Source organism: Platichthys flesus, chromosome 10 (genome assembly GCF_949316205.1).
Source record: "Platichthys flesus chromosome 10, fPlaFle2.1, whole genome shotgun sequence".
NCBI classification, from domain to species: domain Eukaryota; kingdom Metazoa; phylum Chordata; class Actinopteri; order Pleuronectiformes; family Pleuronectidae; genus Platichthys; species Platichthys flesus.
This window is the reverse complement of record NC_084954.1, coordinates 15,315,514-15,332,931: the sequence shown is the minus strand read 5'-3', so window position 1 is coordinate 15,332,931 and position 17,418 is coordinate 15,315,514. Positions and strand designations below refer to the sequence as shown.

Here is a 17,418-nt window from a genome sequence, read left to right as displayed (position 1 = left end):
AAGCCTTTGTTTCCAGAAGCTGAAAAAGTTGAATTGGCCTGCGGTCACACCAGTTGTTTTTGCAATATATTTGCCATTATATGAACTGAGAAACGCATGGGTGGATAGTATGTTCACATGAGTGTAAGATCCCTTGTGTCTTTGTTCGGCTGCACTGGACACAAATACTTTTTCACTTGAGCGGCACAAGATTATTATCCCACATTGGACATTGTTGCTCGAGACTAATTGAATTCTAATTTTAGAGCTTGTCATGGTTTGTTTTTAAAATACTGTAGCTCTTGTGATTTTAGTCCCCATTGTTTTCCTTTAGCCTATAGACCAATGGACAAATGTTATTACATATAATAGGTGGAATTTCCAAAAACCTTTTTGTCATTAAGACCCAGATGGATCCTGTTTCTCCAACTCTACTTGTATCTCTCCGTCTCTTTTAATTTTTTTCAAAATGATATATATTTTAACACGCATCTCCCAATAGTGCTCTTTATGACATTATTTTTGGCCGGGGTGGTACATACACAGCAGCCCACCAGAGTCCACATAGACTCAATTTAAGCGTGTCTGAAGAGAAGGTGGTCACCTCATTGCTTTAGCAGGGGCCAAAAGAAAAAAAAAGGCTGAAACAGGCTTAGTCCTAATGACAGATAATCCAGTTACAAACTCGTGGAGCTCGTCAAAAGGTTTGCTTTCCAGTTTGTGGCTTTGTGATGTGAATGGAACGTGAAGCTTGAGGTGCACTGAGGCAAAGAGGAAAGGTTTTTAGTTCAGCCTGAGTTTGCCACAGGCGTGCCCTCCACTCTGACTCTGATTTGCACACTTTGACTTGGGGCTTCTGTGGGCCCAGTAGCCGGCGACTGGGTTGCTGTGAGCTGTCTTGTCTTTTTACATTTTTTGCCCGTGGTGTAACAACTCAACACGTGGTTAAATGGTGAAATAACTGACGAGGAAAAAATGGTGGCAAATGCAATGCTGGAATATGGTTTATGATGAAGCCGCTAAAGTGTGCATCAGCACAATTGTTTTTTCATCTAATAAGAAGGGTACGCCTTTAGTCAGCTGTAGTTTCATGGCACAGGGATTTGGGGGAAAAACAGCATGGGGTGCACAAAACATCTCATCCCTTACCAATCATCATTTTAACAGCCTGTGAACACCTCTACGTCGTAATTTATTGAGATTCAGTGCAATTGATGTTATCACACTTTGTCAATGCTCCTCAAAATTACACATAAAAAAGGGTAAAATTCCACTTGTTGCCTTAAAGTGGTTTGAATATAACTCTACACTTCCTTTCTTCACTTCGTGACTGGGATCGCTGAATATGCTGGTTTGGTTTTGGGCCCCTGCTCTCTCTCTCCACGCCCTCACTGCTCACCTGTGGATGAGGAGCCTCTTCCAGCTACTGAGCTCCACCCACAAGGCGACGGGATTGGTTTCTTAGATTTGTGACATCACCAACCCTGGCTGTCTATATTCAGCCATGGTGTTGACTGCTAATGTCACTTAAAATGTATTTATCATCAAATGCACAAGGGGAACAAGACATGGTAACATGTTTAAAAACTTCACAAGATGAGGACTGTCATTTTCTAGTGGGTAGAAATACACTTTTTGCATGAAAATGTCTTAATATCAAGCAACAGCCAGTTAGCTTAGCTTATCATCAAGTTAGAAAATAGCGACAAAGCTGTGTCTGTTAAAAAGTATCAGACATCCACCGACCAGCACATCCAGAGCCATACAAAGTGATTCCCACAGTCCCTAGTCGTTGTACTAAGCTATGCTACAAGGCAGCTGACTGTAACTTCCCATTGAACCGAGATGACAATAAAGTGATGTTGACCTTCTTATCTAACTCTGGAGACAGTGATAAAGCATATTTCTGAAACATTTTTCTTAACGGTAAGTTGTGGGAGGTGAAGTCCTCAGTTATTCAGTGTCTTTTATAGTGAAAAAAATAAAACACTGAACCGACACAAATTGCATGATCCAGTCAAAGAGAACCCGGCTGTGTGTTGATTTGAATTCGGTTAACTTTTTCACTGACTTCTCAATATTTCTCTAAGCCACAGGCTCCTGAAGGAAGATGAGGTTCTTCGGGAAGGGCCGATGCAGAGTGCCTACAGCCTGGTGACGGGGTTGAAACCCCAGCAGCGCTACCAACCCACCCAGGGAAGCTACCAGCTTCAGTTTGCCATCCAGCAGCTACAACAGCAAAAACTCCAGTCTCGACAGTTCCTGGACCAGAGCCAGTACAGACATCAGGTACATAAGAGAGATTTTAGATAACTGTCAATAACATAAAAATATGATAATGTCTAATTTTAAAGGTCTTGTCAAAAAAAGCAAATAGACCTGGTAGGGTTCCACTTTTCCCTTCATTCGCAGGTTGAAAAAGGGTTTCAAGCGTCTCATATTTAGGAGTAATTTTGGTCGAGTCACTGTGCTGTGAATTTATTGCTCCTAAATTATTATCTAAGTGTTCCAGCAAACTCAAATTCCTCTATCGTAGAACGAGGCACTTTGACGTCTCTGTAAAGCCACTTAATAATACAGTTTCATTTTCATTATGCATGTTCTGCTTGGTACAGTGGTTTGCCAGACAAGCTTAGAAAAAAACGCAGTTGATGCAAAATGATGTTATTCGCTTTTTTGTAGAATGCATCCCCTCGTAGAAATTAAAAAATAAGTACTGCTACCAGTACAGCTCTTTATTATTATTAATGATTAAGCTCCCAAATACATGTGCATTGAGATTACAATGGTTCTTCTCAGCATATAGCTATAATACCAGGGCTAGTGTATGCTCATGTTTAGTGTTTGGAGTAAATCATGTCGCCAGAGGCTCCTTTTTTTACACCACTGGCATGGTGTGGAACAGCCTTCCTTTGCTAATAAAGTTCTCAGTTCTAAGGGGAGCTTTCAAAGCCAGGGTAGGGTTATAGATTCAGGATCTAATAAGCATCCCATCTTTTATTTCGGCTTTTCCTTGTTGATGTGAATTTTTTTTCCCTCTAGGAGTTAATGGTAAATTTTAGGATTTGAATATACATACTAGGAAAATCAATCATCAAACAATCAATCAATTCCATGCTCACTTGGAGTTAAGAAGCTGTGACAACTAGCCTGGATGCCAGACGAACTTAGCCCCGCCCACACGTTTGAGGTCGGGAAGTTCTGACTAGAATTGTGAGTCTGACAACGTCAGGCTATGTGACAAAAGCAGTTTACTGCGATTTGTTGTTGACAGTTGAAATTCCTTATAATTTATTCCCGTTGAAAATTCAGATTTATTTAGTTAGATTAGGATTAAGTAAAAAGGGGAAATGTTTTGTTCACCCTAGTATCGTCCTGTCTTACCCTAAGAATCAGCTCTGCATTAAACTGAACGACGTTTACAAGAATTTCTGAGTTATAACTCAGGAAAAGCCTCATATTTGTGTCTGTACAAAATATCCCCTTACCTAAGCAGAATGCTGTCCAAAGCAGTGCCAGAGACACCCACATGAGAGGGAACGCTTTCATGTTAGCACTTAGAAAACTATTCAGAGAATCTCTCCCCAAACCACGTTACAAAATGGTGTTCACTGGGAACATCGTTCTCAACAGAAGCTCATTCCTGGAGATCCAAACATGACTCCTCGCCCATAGATTACACTGTTTGGCTGAGTGACTCAGTTAGGGTTGTATTGAAAGGAGAATAAAGGAATGCTGTCTATTAGGGCACTAGAGAGACGCAAGAGTCTCTCATGACTTTGGAGTCTTACCATTACTGTTTATATCAGATTTGAGCTCTATTTGTGTTCCCATTACAATAGAAAAAAGTTTTCTGGACATGATTTTCTCAGCAGTAGTAATGTAGCGACAAAGAACCTTTTAGTCGTGCCTGAGTGGCCATGACAGATGAGATTTGGCTGTTTTTAGATGGAGATTAGAAAGGTAGAGGGGCCTTGGTCATTCCGCACAGCGCAATTTTAATGGCCAAAGAGAAAAAATAGCTAGCCCCTCCGTCTTTCTGTGGAGTTGCTTTGAAAGGGGATCTGAACAGGAAGAGTGTATTTATTCTTTTCCCGAGGATTTTGTGGAGGCAATCTATGGATGGAGAGAAATGGAGACAGGAGAGTGCCATGGGACAGCTCAGGGTCTGGAATGATTGGATGCACCATTTTTTTCCGATGGCTCCTGAGTAATGCAGTTTCTATAATGTGACTGTTTTTTCACCATCTTGGTCAGCCCTTAATTAATGCACTTATGGTGATATTTGTCTTGGCTTGGTCCAGTGGCCTTACGCAAGGCACTTTATGAAAGTTATCCCTTGCCTTTCTCTGTTCCATTCGCCTTCTCATTTTTTCAACTCATGGTTTGAACACATTTGACCAAGTTCCTCTTGTTGCGGATGTTTTCCCATCACCCTCGAGGCACATGGAGACAGGTATATCTCTGACTTCATGTGTTGAATTCCGGTAAAACTTTTGAGAGTTGCCTCTGGATTTGATTTAGTCACTGTCAAAATAGAAAACCCTTTTCTGTAAAATCATCCCTCCCTGTTTGTTCAGCCCACATGGCATTGTCTGCCTCTTTACAACCTAATGTATATCTTATTGATTATTTTTGATTATCTAAATCTTTCTCCCTGTCACTTGATTTTATTTTGAGGATCACGAGAGAGGTGCTTTGGTCTTTTTGATACAAATTCAATTCATATCCCTAAACTCACTTTGTTGGCATTTCTGTCCTTGTGGAAAAATTAGATTTCTGCTTTTGAATTATCCAAACACACAACTCAAAGTACTTTTTAGAGTGTGAGTGCACATATATGTCTATATCTGTGCTTCTGTGTGAGAGAAAAAGACAGGGGGCTGTTCTGGAGCTCCGGTCCACGTTCCAGTTACTGGGTGCAGACTGCACGGCTCCTCCACAGGCTTGGCCCTGGGCCACCTGGCAGTCAAAGAAAGGTGCCCTTCCTGGCCACGCTCAAACTGAGTTGTGGCCATAGGTCTCGCAACCTGGAAACTCAGCTTCTCATTTATCAACACAGAAATTACATCAGATATTCCGCCGGCCCCTTTGAACGGCTGCACTGTGAGGCTGGAAAATCATTAGCTTGTTAGATAGCCGTATAAAGCTGCAGAGAAAATAACATAGACATGAGATGTGGATGGAATGTATGTGAAGCATTCCCCAGCACTACAAGGACTGAGTTGAAATGTGGCTCTAAAATATAATGTCAGACAAAATACTTAAATTTCCCCCCATTTCCCAAGCCTTTGAAGAAACCTCGTGTAACCAAATAAATAATTTGAAGAATTTGCTTTTCAGAGCAGCCAACATCAGAAAAAATTTTGGGCTTGTTTTGATAGTGCATGGCATTTGAGTAATACCTGCTTTAATTCACATCCAGATCTCTGATATTTCACCTTAATGTCAGGGGTAATGTTTTTTTCCCATGACAAACCCAACCTAAATATAACCACACTTCCTTTTTCCGCTTGTGGAGTAAAATATACACAATACATAAAGATAGAGATTATAAAAAGTAGAATGATATGAATGAAACATAGAGAGAGAATTATGTATTTCTGATGTGGTGCTTGACAGAGTTCACGACAACCAAGACAGTTGTACAGACTTAAATAATATTCAATTGGCATACAGTAGTTATACATATACTACAATATTTATAATTAAGAAACTCTTCTATCTTTCTAAAGCCATTACAACTGTTTTTTTTTTTTTGTATCTAATGTTGTGGGTAACTACTCTAAATCCATTCCACTCCATTTCACTATCCATACTATCCTACTAATTTCCTGAGGGTTGCAGCCATCCCAGCTTCCACTGGGAGAGAGGCAGGATACACTGAATCTTTATCCAATTAGAACATTTGGATTCAAAACAACCTTATCTTTTGTATCTCAATGAACCATTTCTTACATCTGACAACTAACCTTTAAGCAAGAATTCACTATGAGTGTGTTTACACTTTGAGTCAAATTGAAAACAGTAAGTTCAGTCTTTGACAAAGTTGTTTATACAGTATATATATACCAAATACAGAAAAAATTAACCATCAATCACAGATGTCACTTTTCCTAATATCCACAAATAGTGGTCCAAGACTCGATCCTTGTGGAACACCACTCATGACCTCTCCACCCACAAACTAATATAGTCCCTTTAATAAAAAACATATTAAAAAGAGTTTCCTTTAACAGTTGCTAGCACCAGGCGTATTACTTTTATGGACTAAGCTTTAAAGGTGCTTAGTGCCACTTTGCTGTTGTAGACTTTTTTCTGTAATGAGTGTTCCTGGCTTTTCAGGATTATAACTAATGGTCGACCAGTGTGTAATCATTGTTAGTAGATACTCTAACTGTTCTGACAGCCATGTGGTTGATTCTCCATGAAAGTCCAACTGCACCCAACGTTTTCACTGGCAACCTAAGTTTATAAAATTGGAAAAGTAGTTTCATTGTTTTAATGCAATTGACCGTAAACAGCAATTGTCTTTTTTGTCTCTTAGGCTCCTTTTCCAGACCAGACGGGCGCTCCACTCACCCAGACTCCCGCAAGTTCATCCAGCTGTCTCCCATCCAGCTTTCACGTTTGGCCAAATCACAGCCATGTCCACGGCCACGTCCCGACCGTTCTCGGCCCAAAGCCGCCCAGCAGTGCTCGAGAGGGACAGATCAGGAAAACGGCAACAAAACGCCTCATCAAGTAAGACCAGCTTCGCGACTGAGCAGCTTAAAGAGAAAAGATCAGCAAATTCTCCATTAAGTGTTTGCAGTGGGGTGGTGTCGACTGGCCAGTGCTTGTGGAGGGAGAAATTGAGTTCAACAGGACATGGCTAATGCTTATGAGGGTTTAAACATTTGTGCGGTGGAGAGCTCCCAGTCTTTTGGCTGCAGGGTGTATCTGCCTGTTCAGTAAACAGCCTCATCACCGGACCAGTTTCTGCATGAACCGTAAACAGAGCTCGGTTCAATGGAAGGATCCGGACTGTGAGCCCGGTTTAAGTCCTGTTTGGTTTGGAGATAAGCTGAAGAGCACAGAGGGGGAAATAGAAGGAAAAGAGTGAAACTGAGCAGAACTGCCAGCTTTTTCCCTCACTTATTACGGCAACATCTGGCCAAATTACACAACAACAGCAAACCTTTGTGATCGGGCCTGAATGCTTGTTTAAAGCAGCCCTGCATCAGTGATGAAATGCTTTTCACACTCACTCTGAGTGTAATGCGAAAGCCCACAACTGGAATAGAACAGAGAATGAAAGAGATACATGGTTTTTGATTCAATTTTTACAGTGTAGGTGTTTTCAGTTTAGCCAATAGAGGGAAATAATTTTCCCACTGACTCCGTGTGATTTAATTCATTCGTGTCAATGCTCCGTGCTTGCTGGCACTCGGAGCAGTTGAGTTTTAATGTGGTTGAGAGAAGCAGGTTACACTGATCACAGAACTCGCTCTGCTGATGTGTTAAATTCACTCAAGAGTTAAGATGGCAGCGGTCCAGTGTAGGGGTTGTAGAGTAGGCTAGGGCAGCCGGGTAGGTGCCGTGTTTGCTCCGGTGTGTGTGTGCTTCTGCCCGGCAGTTGCTGTGTTTACCCTCTGCATGTGGAATTCCAGAGCCCCCTCACACTCTCCTCTGTCCTGCATTCTTGCGGTCGACCAGTGTGACTGGGGGAGAGTGTGGGAAAAACGGAAGCTTCAGGACCAAAAATGCACAGATGGAAACAATGAAACAAAAGAATAAAGAGAAGGGGAAAGAAAGCATGACAGGGGGAAAAGGAGATGATTGTTTGCAGAAAGCAGTGGGATAATAAGTTGCTTCCCTTTATTTCCAGTGCTTATTTCAGGGGCAACTCAATACCTCAGTTATTGAGGCACATCTGAAATGTATCTTTGCGTGTATGCCTATGCTCCTTCAACTTATAATATTACATTACATTACATTACATTACATTTCAATTAGCTGACGCTTTTATCAAAAGCGACTTACAATAAGTGCATTCAAACCCGAGGGTACATACCAAGGACGACAAGAATCAAGAAAGTACAATTTCTTCAAGTAAAGCAAAACTACAAAGTGCTATAAGTAAGTGCCATTTAAGTGCTACTAAAGTGTTAGTTTCCAAAAGTTGTTAGTTTTTTTTTTTGTTTTTTTTTTATTCAAGGTAAAGTCGGAAGAGGTGTGTTTTTAGTTTTCGGCGGAAGATGTGTAGACTTTCTGATGTCCGGATGTCAATGGGGAGCTCATTCCACCATTTAGGAGCCAGGATGGAAAACAGTCGTGTTTTTGATGAGTGTTTAGCTCGCAGTGAGGGAGCAATGAGCTGATTGGCCGAAGCAGAGCGGAGTGAACGGGGTGGGGTGTAACGTTTGACCATGTCCTGGATGTAGACTGGACCGGATCCGTTCACAGCATGGTACGCAAGTACTAGTATTTTGAACCGGATGCAAGCAGCCACTGGTAACCAGTGAAGGGAGCGGAGGAGAGGAGTAGTGTGAGTGAATTTAGGTTGGTTAAAAACCAGTCGAGCTGCTGCATTCTGGATGAGCTGCAAAGGTCGGATGGCAGTAGCAGGTAGACCTGCCAGGAGGGAGTTACAGTAATCTAGACGTGAGATGACCAGAGCCTGGACCAGAACCTGCACCGCCTTCTGAGTGAGAAGGGGGCGTATTCTCCTGATGTTGTACAGCATGAATCTACAGGACCTAGTTGTTGCAGTAATGTTGGCAGTAAGGGAGAGTTGGCTGTCGAGTGTTACGCCCAGGTTCCTAGCTGTCTGAGTGGGGGTTAACACAGAGTTGTCAAAGTTAATAGTCAGGTCGTGGATGGGAGAGTCTTTCCCTGGAAGGAAAAGTAGTTCAGTCTTGTCAAGGTTAATCTTCAGGTGGTGTTGAGACATCCACTGAGAGATGTCGGTCAGACAGGCAGTGATTCGTGCTGCTACCTGTGTTTCTGATCGGGGAAAAGACAGGATTAGTTGGGTGTCATCGGCATAGCTATGGTAGGAAAAGCCGTGTGAGTGAATGACAGAGCCGAGGGAGTTGGTGTACAAAGAGAAGAGGAGAGGACCAAGGACAGAACCTTGAGGGACCCCAGTAGTGAGGGGACAAGGTTCAGACACAGATCCTCTCCAAGTTACCCTATAAGTGCGTTCAATGAGGTAGGAAGAGAGCAGGGAGAGAGCAGAGCCTGAGACACCGAGGTCCTGAAGGGAGGAAATAAGGATCTGGTGGTTCACGGTGTCGAATGCAGCAGAGAGGTCTAGAAGGATGAGGACAGAGGAGAGAGAGGCTGCTCTAGCAGTGTGAAGCTGCTGAGAGACAGCAAGGAGGGCAGTCTCAGTTGAGTGACCTGCCTTGAAACCAGACTGGTGAGGGTCAAGAAGATTATTGTGGTTAAGATAGGAGGAAAGTTGATTAAAGATAGCACGCTCAAGAATTTTGGAAACAAAGGGAAGGAGAGAGACAGGTCTGTAGTTATTTACTTCAGACGGGTCCAGAGTGGGTTTCTTCAGGAGAGGATTTACTCTTGCCTCCTTCAGAGAATTAGGGAAGCAGCCAGTTGACAGGGAAGTGTTGATTAGATGGATAAGAAAAGGAAGAAGGTCAGGGGCAATAGACTGGAGAATGTGAGAAGGGATGGGGTCAAGGGGGCAGGTGGTCGGGCGGGCGGAGGTTACCAAGGTCAGAACTTGATTGGGAGACAGGGGGGTGAAAGAGGAGAGCGAAGGGGATGAAGATGAAGTTGTTGGAAGTGTGGTTATAGAAGGAGGATCAGAAAATGAAGAGCGTATGTCATCTATCTTTTTGGTAAAGTAGTTGACAAAGTGGCTTGGTAGAAGAGAGGAAGGAGGAGGGGGACTGGGAGGGTTGAGGAGGTTGGAAAAGATGGAGAAGAGTTTTTTGGGGTTAGAAAATGAGGCTTGAATTGCAGTTTGGTAAAAAGTGCTTTTGGCTGTGGAAATAGAGGCAGAAAAAGAGGAGAGAATAGACTGATAAGCTAGCAGGTCGTCCAGGTGTTTAGATTTCCGCCATTTCCTTTCTGATGCTCGCATAGTGGCTCTGACGGCACGCACCGAGTCAGAAAACCACGAATCACTGTGCTGGGTATATTCCAACAGTTCAAGGTTATGCAGCCCTCCACACACCTTCCTCTCGCCAGCTGGTGAACTGTTGTTTGATTGTTATTTAACAGCTCTGATCTTGCCTGTTTCCCAAATGAGTAATAAACCACTGATGATCTTTGATAGTTGAATCTATTTATCTGAATTTCTTTGGTCTTGCTCAGCAAAGGAAATAGATTTTTGGACGCGGCCAAATCATTTCCCCTGTGAGCCTGCTCGACAAAATCCTCCTCCGGTGCTCTCCAGTCAACCTTTGCTTGAAAGTGCTGACTCGAGCCAGTGATTGGACTGAGTGACCAGTCCGCATGTTGTTTTATTTTAAGATGACTAGACCTTGGCACGGTTTCTGAGTGACAGTGCCTTTGGTTTTGAGGCTCAGCTAACACGCAGCAACACGTGCTCGCAGGGGCGTATGTGCTCCTCATTGGTACTGCGCTCGGCGGGGCAGGGCTCTCCGGTCCATCAACATGCCACAGCTGCCAGCGCGAGGGGCTGCGAGGACTCAAAGTGGTATGACTTCAGTGGAGGCTTTGAAAGGAGCAATTTGTAACACAAATAAATGAGCCTGTTTGGTATTTTGTTTGCGAGGTTTGGCTGGTCACAGCTGTAGCTACGGAAACCCGGGCTGTCGTGTGGCATTACTAATAGGGTGACAATTACTGCAGCGCCATTAATGTCAGCCTCGCTGCTGCTTTCACTCCCTATTAATCAGCCACAACAGTAGTTATTTTCACAGGATACTGTATACACACAGATGCTTCCAAAAGTGTGTTTATGGTTAAACTCTATCCCCTTTCTGGTTGCTCTCGGCAACATTAAGACATACCAGCTACCTGAACGCACAGAGAGTAAAGCTGCACATCAGCTCTGTTGACATAAGAACCTCAGCTCTGTGCGAGCAGTGTGAAATGCTCGACTTTGGGCTTAAATATCATCTGCACACACACTGCGCGTTCTGATTCACCTCCAACATTTCTGCCTCTTGAAGTGACAGAGCGAGAGACTGTTGACAAAGAAAGTGATGTGAAGGACCCAGAGGTCAAGTTTCTCTCTCTCTCTCTCTCTCTCTCTCTCTCTCTCTCTCTCTCTCTCAATATGAAAGGGGTTACTTCCTGTCGAGGTATGCCCAGCTTAAAGTGGGCCACTTCTATTTGTGGTTGTGTAATGGTATGAAAGAACAACTGTGCAGCCCCTTACAAGGAGGTAGTGTGTACCCCCGTGTTAATGCTCCTTTGGCAAGCTGCTGTTATGGGGCGATAGGTTAATGCCAGCTAAGCTTTATTTATTGTTCGCCCTAAAAAATGCTTAACTGATTTAATGTCTAAGGTTTCAGACGTGTCTGCTCCTGCTCCACGCCTCAACGGTCCATCTAATGATTTTTTTCTGTGAAAACACTATTAGCTCTGATCATGTCCAAGATGCTGTCTAATCTGTTTTCTGTGATCTCAAACCTTCTGTATGGAGCTCTTTGACTTTAATGATATTTAATATACACTACACAACTGTATTCACTATTCACCCCATGAGAAAGAGAGAGTGTGTGTGTGTGTGTTTGTGTGTGTGTGTGTGTGTGTGTGTGATTGCAGTTCCACATCATCACCACAATAATCCTGCCAATGTGAAAATTCCATCAGCCAGGACAAGTTGCAGGAATTTGCCTCCTTCTTGTCACAATAGCTCATGGGAGGCGCTCAGTAAACACGTAACCCCCGCCGCAGACACAATGACTCATCATGAGCACACATGAGCACAATCACTAGTTGTCAAAATCAATTATCTTTATGTATTAATTTGGATATCTAGCTCTATGCAGCAAAACACATTTGGTTCAAACCAGTGAGATCCCAGCTGCTCGGTCCAGGCCTGCAGAGATAAGCGTTGTCTTTCAAACATAATTTGTCACCGTACAACCCCTCGCTTTTCACTTCACACTCTTCTTGTGTTTGATTTACAGGCAGACGTCCTCGGAGAGTTTTGCCAGCGGAACCGTGACCAGCGGCCAGCACATGGTCTACGAAGCCATCTGCGGTAAAACAGGTGGGTCTGATGCTGCAGTGTTGCACGTGCTCAGTACATTATAGTACTGTAAATTGGCCCTTTGGTGGTTGCACTGTGCAGGCAGGGGGAATTGCGCCCTTTCAATGTCCGTGTCAGTGATTACAGCCAGGAACATTGGACATTCCCCCTGAAACACCAATGGATTATCTTACCCAGCTCAGTGCAGGAGGTGTAAATATATGTAGCGTCCCAATAAAAGATAACTTTATCGTCAAAATAATAATCTATCTACTCATTCCAGAAATCTCTGTCATCCAACCTGTGGCTGTCGTATCTCAAAAAACCTTTGTCTTATCGGTTTCACTCTTGGCATGTGTATTGTAAATGGCTCAAGGAAGTGCAGTGTCAAGTTTGGTATTAAGGTCATGTGGTATCACCGGAGGTTTAACCACTAAGAAGGGTGTAGGGCAATGCGTCACAGAAGCAGAGAGAAGTCAAAAAAAGGGTTTCAAACAAAGTCCGGTTTATTAATTAACAAAAAGTCTCTCCGGAAGCAAAACATAAAGTTCATCAAACTATAATTATAAGTCCTCCATCCACTTGCTTCTCAGGTGGTTCCTTTCCAAAGTGTCTTCATCCACGTCTCCTGCTTCCTGCTTCGTGGTGGTCTCCACTCCTTTGTTCTCCCTCCTCGCTCACACACCTGAGCTCCAGCTTTACTGAGGGAGACATTGGCACCTCCCCCAGCAGTGCCTTCTGGGAGATGCAGTCCTCCTGGCAGCCATCTTGTGGGGAGGTAGCAACTCCCAGGGTGAGGCACATAATGCCCCTCTATAACCCGCCCTCTTGTGATGCCACAGTCAATATTAATAAACATGAATTAACTTACGACTAGGTGGAGGTCACTTTGCCCGTTTCAGAAAGAAAGCTGCAACCAGCATCACCAGCACCAAACAGGCACGCTTAGAACAGGCACTGCACTAATTTGATCGCAGCGACAAATACTTGCATGCTTTTGCAACTTCGTCGGCGGCTTTTTACGCAGCTGTGTCGCAAGACTCTTTGTCATTCATGCTTCCTCAAGCTTCCCCAAGCGTTGTGTCTCTTACAAAGCAATTCCCCGCCAGAACACTTGGCGGAAAAAAATTGGGCGACACATGTAAGCACGTAAGAAGAGATACATAAGCACGTAAGGGGCCCTGAAAGGGCTCTTGCGCTTGCGGGCCCGTGAAAACGCAGAAGCATGCGCCGGCCTTTAGTCGAGTTGAAGCTGCCAGAACTGAGTGGATATAAACAAACTTTACAGTGCAGCAAACCAATGTTTCTCTCCCAGTCATGTCTCCAGGTCTCAAGGTCAGATTGCTGCTGAAGGATAAAGATGCGTGACAGTGATAAACTCTCTCTTTTGTAAAGAGATCCAGTGATGCGAACAGTTAAGGCGTCTGTCTGCAATTCCTACTCGGCCATTATTACTGACCTTCCCCTAACACCGTCTGTCCAGTTGTAGACCCCAGAAATCACAGCGATGGAATGAAAACGGAGCTCTGCATTCTCTGTGCGCACTTGTGGGTTTTTCTCGCGCTCACGTGTGCCCCTGTCACTCTGCCCTGTTTCCACAGCTCTTTCCATCCTGAGCAAAGTGTCGAGCCCGTTGCAGTAACAGTGATATTAAGCAGTTTGTGCTTACAGACACATCTGTTTGTCTGATCAGGGGGCATTTTCCAGAGACCTATACTGTACGTTAGCATTAGCAAATCATACCATTCATCACACCATGCGAGTGTAACAGTCTCAGAGATCAGCGCGTCGGAAAAATACTGTAGTTGTACGCCCCCCCCACCCCCCCCCCCCACCCCCAAAAAAGTGTGCGCGTGTCTGTGACCAGAACATTTCTTCTTTCATTCTCCCTCTTTTCCCCCCAAACTATGAAGGCTGGCTTAAGTTAACAAACATCTTACAAACTCATCAATTACTGTAATAGGATCCGTTGGGAGCAGCTTCTGAATTTCATGAATGCATTTTTTCCGTCGTTCAGGGAGCAAAGGGTGGGGGAGATGCCTCGCTCTTTTGCCTGCAAGAAAAAGGTCTGATCCGAGCAAAGACTGACGAGCACCAAAAACCAGTCAGCAAGGCCGGTTTATCCATGCATTGAGAAAGCAACACAGGGACTCTGTGTGGTGCTCCCGGAGGGTGGGGGTGTTATTAGAAGGAGCACAGCCTTTGTGCGGGCTTAGGAGTGTGTCAGGTCTTTCTGGCTGCCCAGTGTACCTTTGTGGCGAGATGACTGAGCTGCCCTGATTGACTCTGACAGGGAGCATAGAGCGAGTCCAAACGGAGAGCATTCTCTATGATCAGCTGTCAACCGCCATAAATCAAACAACCCCTTTATCTCTCTCCTGTGCACTCTCTTTACTCCACTCACCCTTCATCCTCTGAAACCTTTTCCTGCTCACTCGCCCCGTCGCCCCTTTTCTTTGCCTTCTTCCTCTGATGTGTTCATTTTCGGACACGAGATGAGGCAAGGATTTTGATGACGATCAGAGTTTACAAACGCAGATCCTGTCGACCACATGTTTTACGCTCTTCCCCTTTAGGTTTGCTCGATGTCCCCGGTGCTTCAAAGTTGGGGACTGTGAGGAAATTAATTGATATAGTTTGAGAAGGAAATAAATGCTGCACTTGTCAGGGTGGATAGCTTCGGGCTCTATCAAAATAAAACTGCTTGAAAGCTTGCCGGGAAGACAAAGAATGATAACTACAAGCAGTTTTCCCCTTTTCAGATGTATTTGATTTGAGCTACTTTCACACACTTTTCTTTGTGAATTACCCCCTTTAAATAAAGTATTTATCCGGGTTTTGGTTAAATTTTCCACTAAATGAACCAGGTTTTGTTCCTTAAGACATTTGGAGTGAGGTACGATAAAGGCAGCACTGTCGCTTTATCTTTCTTTTGCTGAGTTAGAGGAAGCCGCTTCCAGCAGCCATGTCATCAGATTGGAAGTAGGGGAGATGTTTTCCTTTTCCAGCTCAGTCAGGCTCCGCAGTGTAGAAGAGCACCAAAATAAACAGAGTGTGCAGAGAGGGAATGAAAGGAAATACTGTTTGGGAGCACAAACACGGCAGCTCTGACTGTAGTTGGAATGCCTTTTCTACTGGATGCCTGGACGCGTGCCAGTCGATAGGATGAGGGGCGAGCGGGCCGAGATGAGGGGGTCCCTCGCACAAAAGGCGAAGCAACGAGCCGGCTGCGCTCAGATCTGCTGGTAACCACCTTGACCGTGAAGAACTGAAAAATATCAACAGAAGCTCTACCGGGAGGGGATTTAGTTGGCTCATCTGCAGAAAAACTCTTTCAGGTTTGACATAAAAACCCTTGTGTACACACGAGGAAAACGTTCAGCTGCCTTTCTACCTCTGGCACTAAATGTTCTTTCATGTGTTGCTCTCCAGGTCTGTCTGCGTACCGCAAGCTGCTCCAGGGCGAGGAGCCAAGTCGCAGATGACACGAAAGCGACCAGGGGCACGTCCTGCCGCTCTGCCGGCCTGACAGGTGCCTCTGCATGTAACTACATCCTCGCCAGAGGTGTATTCTGGGAGAGGACAACAGCAACAGATGAAAGCATGCCAGACATCTAACAGGGTCCTATTAATTTCTCGGTGATACAGCCACAGAAATGCGAGCGGGCAGGCTGCCAGACCAGGACTTCCCAGCTTTGACGCAGGTTGGATTGTTATTGCGCAGCATAACATCAGATGGCCTTTTCCACCCCCGCCCCCTCCTATCGCCCCCATTGGCTGCATTTAGTCGATATCCCAACAGTTGACCGCCCTCATTCCCTCCATGCTACTGAGGCCTCAGAACGATTTCATTGACAGAGAAATGTCAGCAGATGGTTCTTTGAGCCCTTTTGGTATTTTGACAACAGGAGTCAACGTTTCATTTTTTGCTCATTCAGTGCACCGCGTGTCATTCAAGAAGACATTTCTCCTCCTAAAATGTAATTCACACAGCTGAGATGGGGGTTTTGGTTATAAATGTTTTTTGGGGAAGTAGCATAAGGATCGCATCTCATCTTGCTGCCATTAATGGTGAGCACACAGACAAGCCGCTTCCATTTGTGGCTTCTGGTCATACGCCCTCCAACTGCCCGTCCTTGTTGGAAGGGTTGCCAAATCAGATTCTGTGACCATTGCCGAGGGATGTGTCGAAGTCGAGTATCCTTCGCCCGTAGGCTTTAAAGGGAAATTACGATTGTTAGAGCTTAAACACAATTGCTCCCTGCCTTGCTCCGTTTTTACCAGCATGATGTAGGGGTTTATGTTTTATATCGAGGAATAGTGTGAGCTTGTGATTGTCCCTGTAAACTGTGGATGATGTCGTTTTCCTTGGATGGACCAAATTTAATATGATGGGATAATAAGTAAATTATTGCTATTGCATCAGTTTGTATTTATTGTACATTGTCTATCAACAGGTCGTCTCGGACATTTCTGTAGCTGAAAGCATAACATGGACAGGAATCATGGTTATGCACAGCCTTGCTTACGATGAAGGTTAATGCTGCACCAGCAGATATGTTGTGTTTTCTTGGGGGGTTCACTCAGGGCATGTAAACAGAATAATACATCTCTGTTATATATCAATAGATTGATGTTTATGATGACCTCAGAAATACTTGAATTTCATGCATGTATTTGTCATATCAACTGATGACTATCATCAGAGTGGTTTTGCACAGTTTGTAGTTTTCAATGCAACAGAACAGTTTTTTATTAGACTTAATGGTATTAGATTTTTTTGTAGTGATTGATGTTAAACTTGATGTTGTAGATTTTCTACCAGTGCACGCTGTATTACAATAATCCAACATTAGAATCCAAAGTGTGTAATCTGTGGTGATACAAGATTGTTTAACAGTCTGATAATTGTATCTGTTTTGTTCTTGATTGTTTACAATTCTTTACATGTGCATGGAAATGTGATCTTTTTGTTGGTTTTAGCAGTATGTAGCAAGAGATATAAACTATGTTTACATGGACACCAATGATCACATTATTGACCTTATTTCAATTATGTACAAAATGCTGTGAAGACTCCAACATAATGTGACTAAGGTCAGAACACTGAGGTCAAGGAAATCAGAAAACTCTTTTAATTGACTGGGTCTTAATCAAGTTAATATTCGAGAATTAGTGTCCACGAAAACATTGTTATTGACATGAAAACCCAGAAAACGTTGAAACATTCTGATCCTGTCAGTAAATGTATTTGTTCACGGAAT

The 17,418-nt window shown here is 43.9% G+C and overlaps 1 protein-coding gene across 1 annotated transcript in view; it reads left to right on the top strand.

The window, feature by feature from the left end:
* ttll5 (tubulin tyrosine ligase-like family, member 5) overlaps positions 1–17,398 on the top strand; it is a 52,777-nt gene extending 35,379 nt beyond the window's left edge. Inside the window, exons 27-30 of the mRNA XM_062397198.1 lie at positions 2,070–2,268; positions 6,527–6,723; positions 12,093–12,175; positions 15,587–17,398. Of these exons, the coding sequence (XP_062253182.1) occupies positions 2,070–2,268; positions 6,527–6,723; positions 12,093–12,175; positions 15,587–15,639 (532 nt within the window). The 3' untranslated portion in view covers positions 15,640–17,398. The remainder of the gene's footprint in view (positions 1–2,069; positions 2,269–6,526; positions 6,724–12,092; positions 12,176–15,586) is intronic.
* Positions 17,399–17,418: the final 20 nt, after the last annotated feature.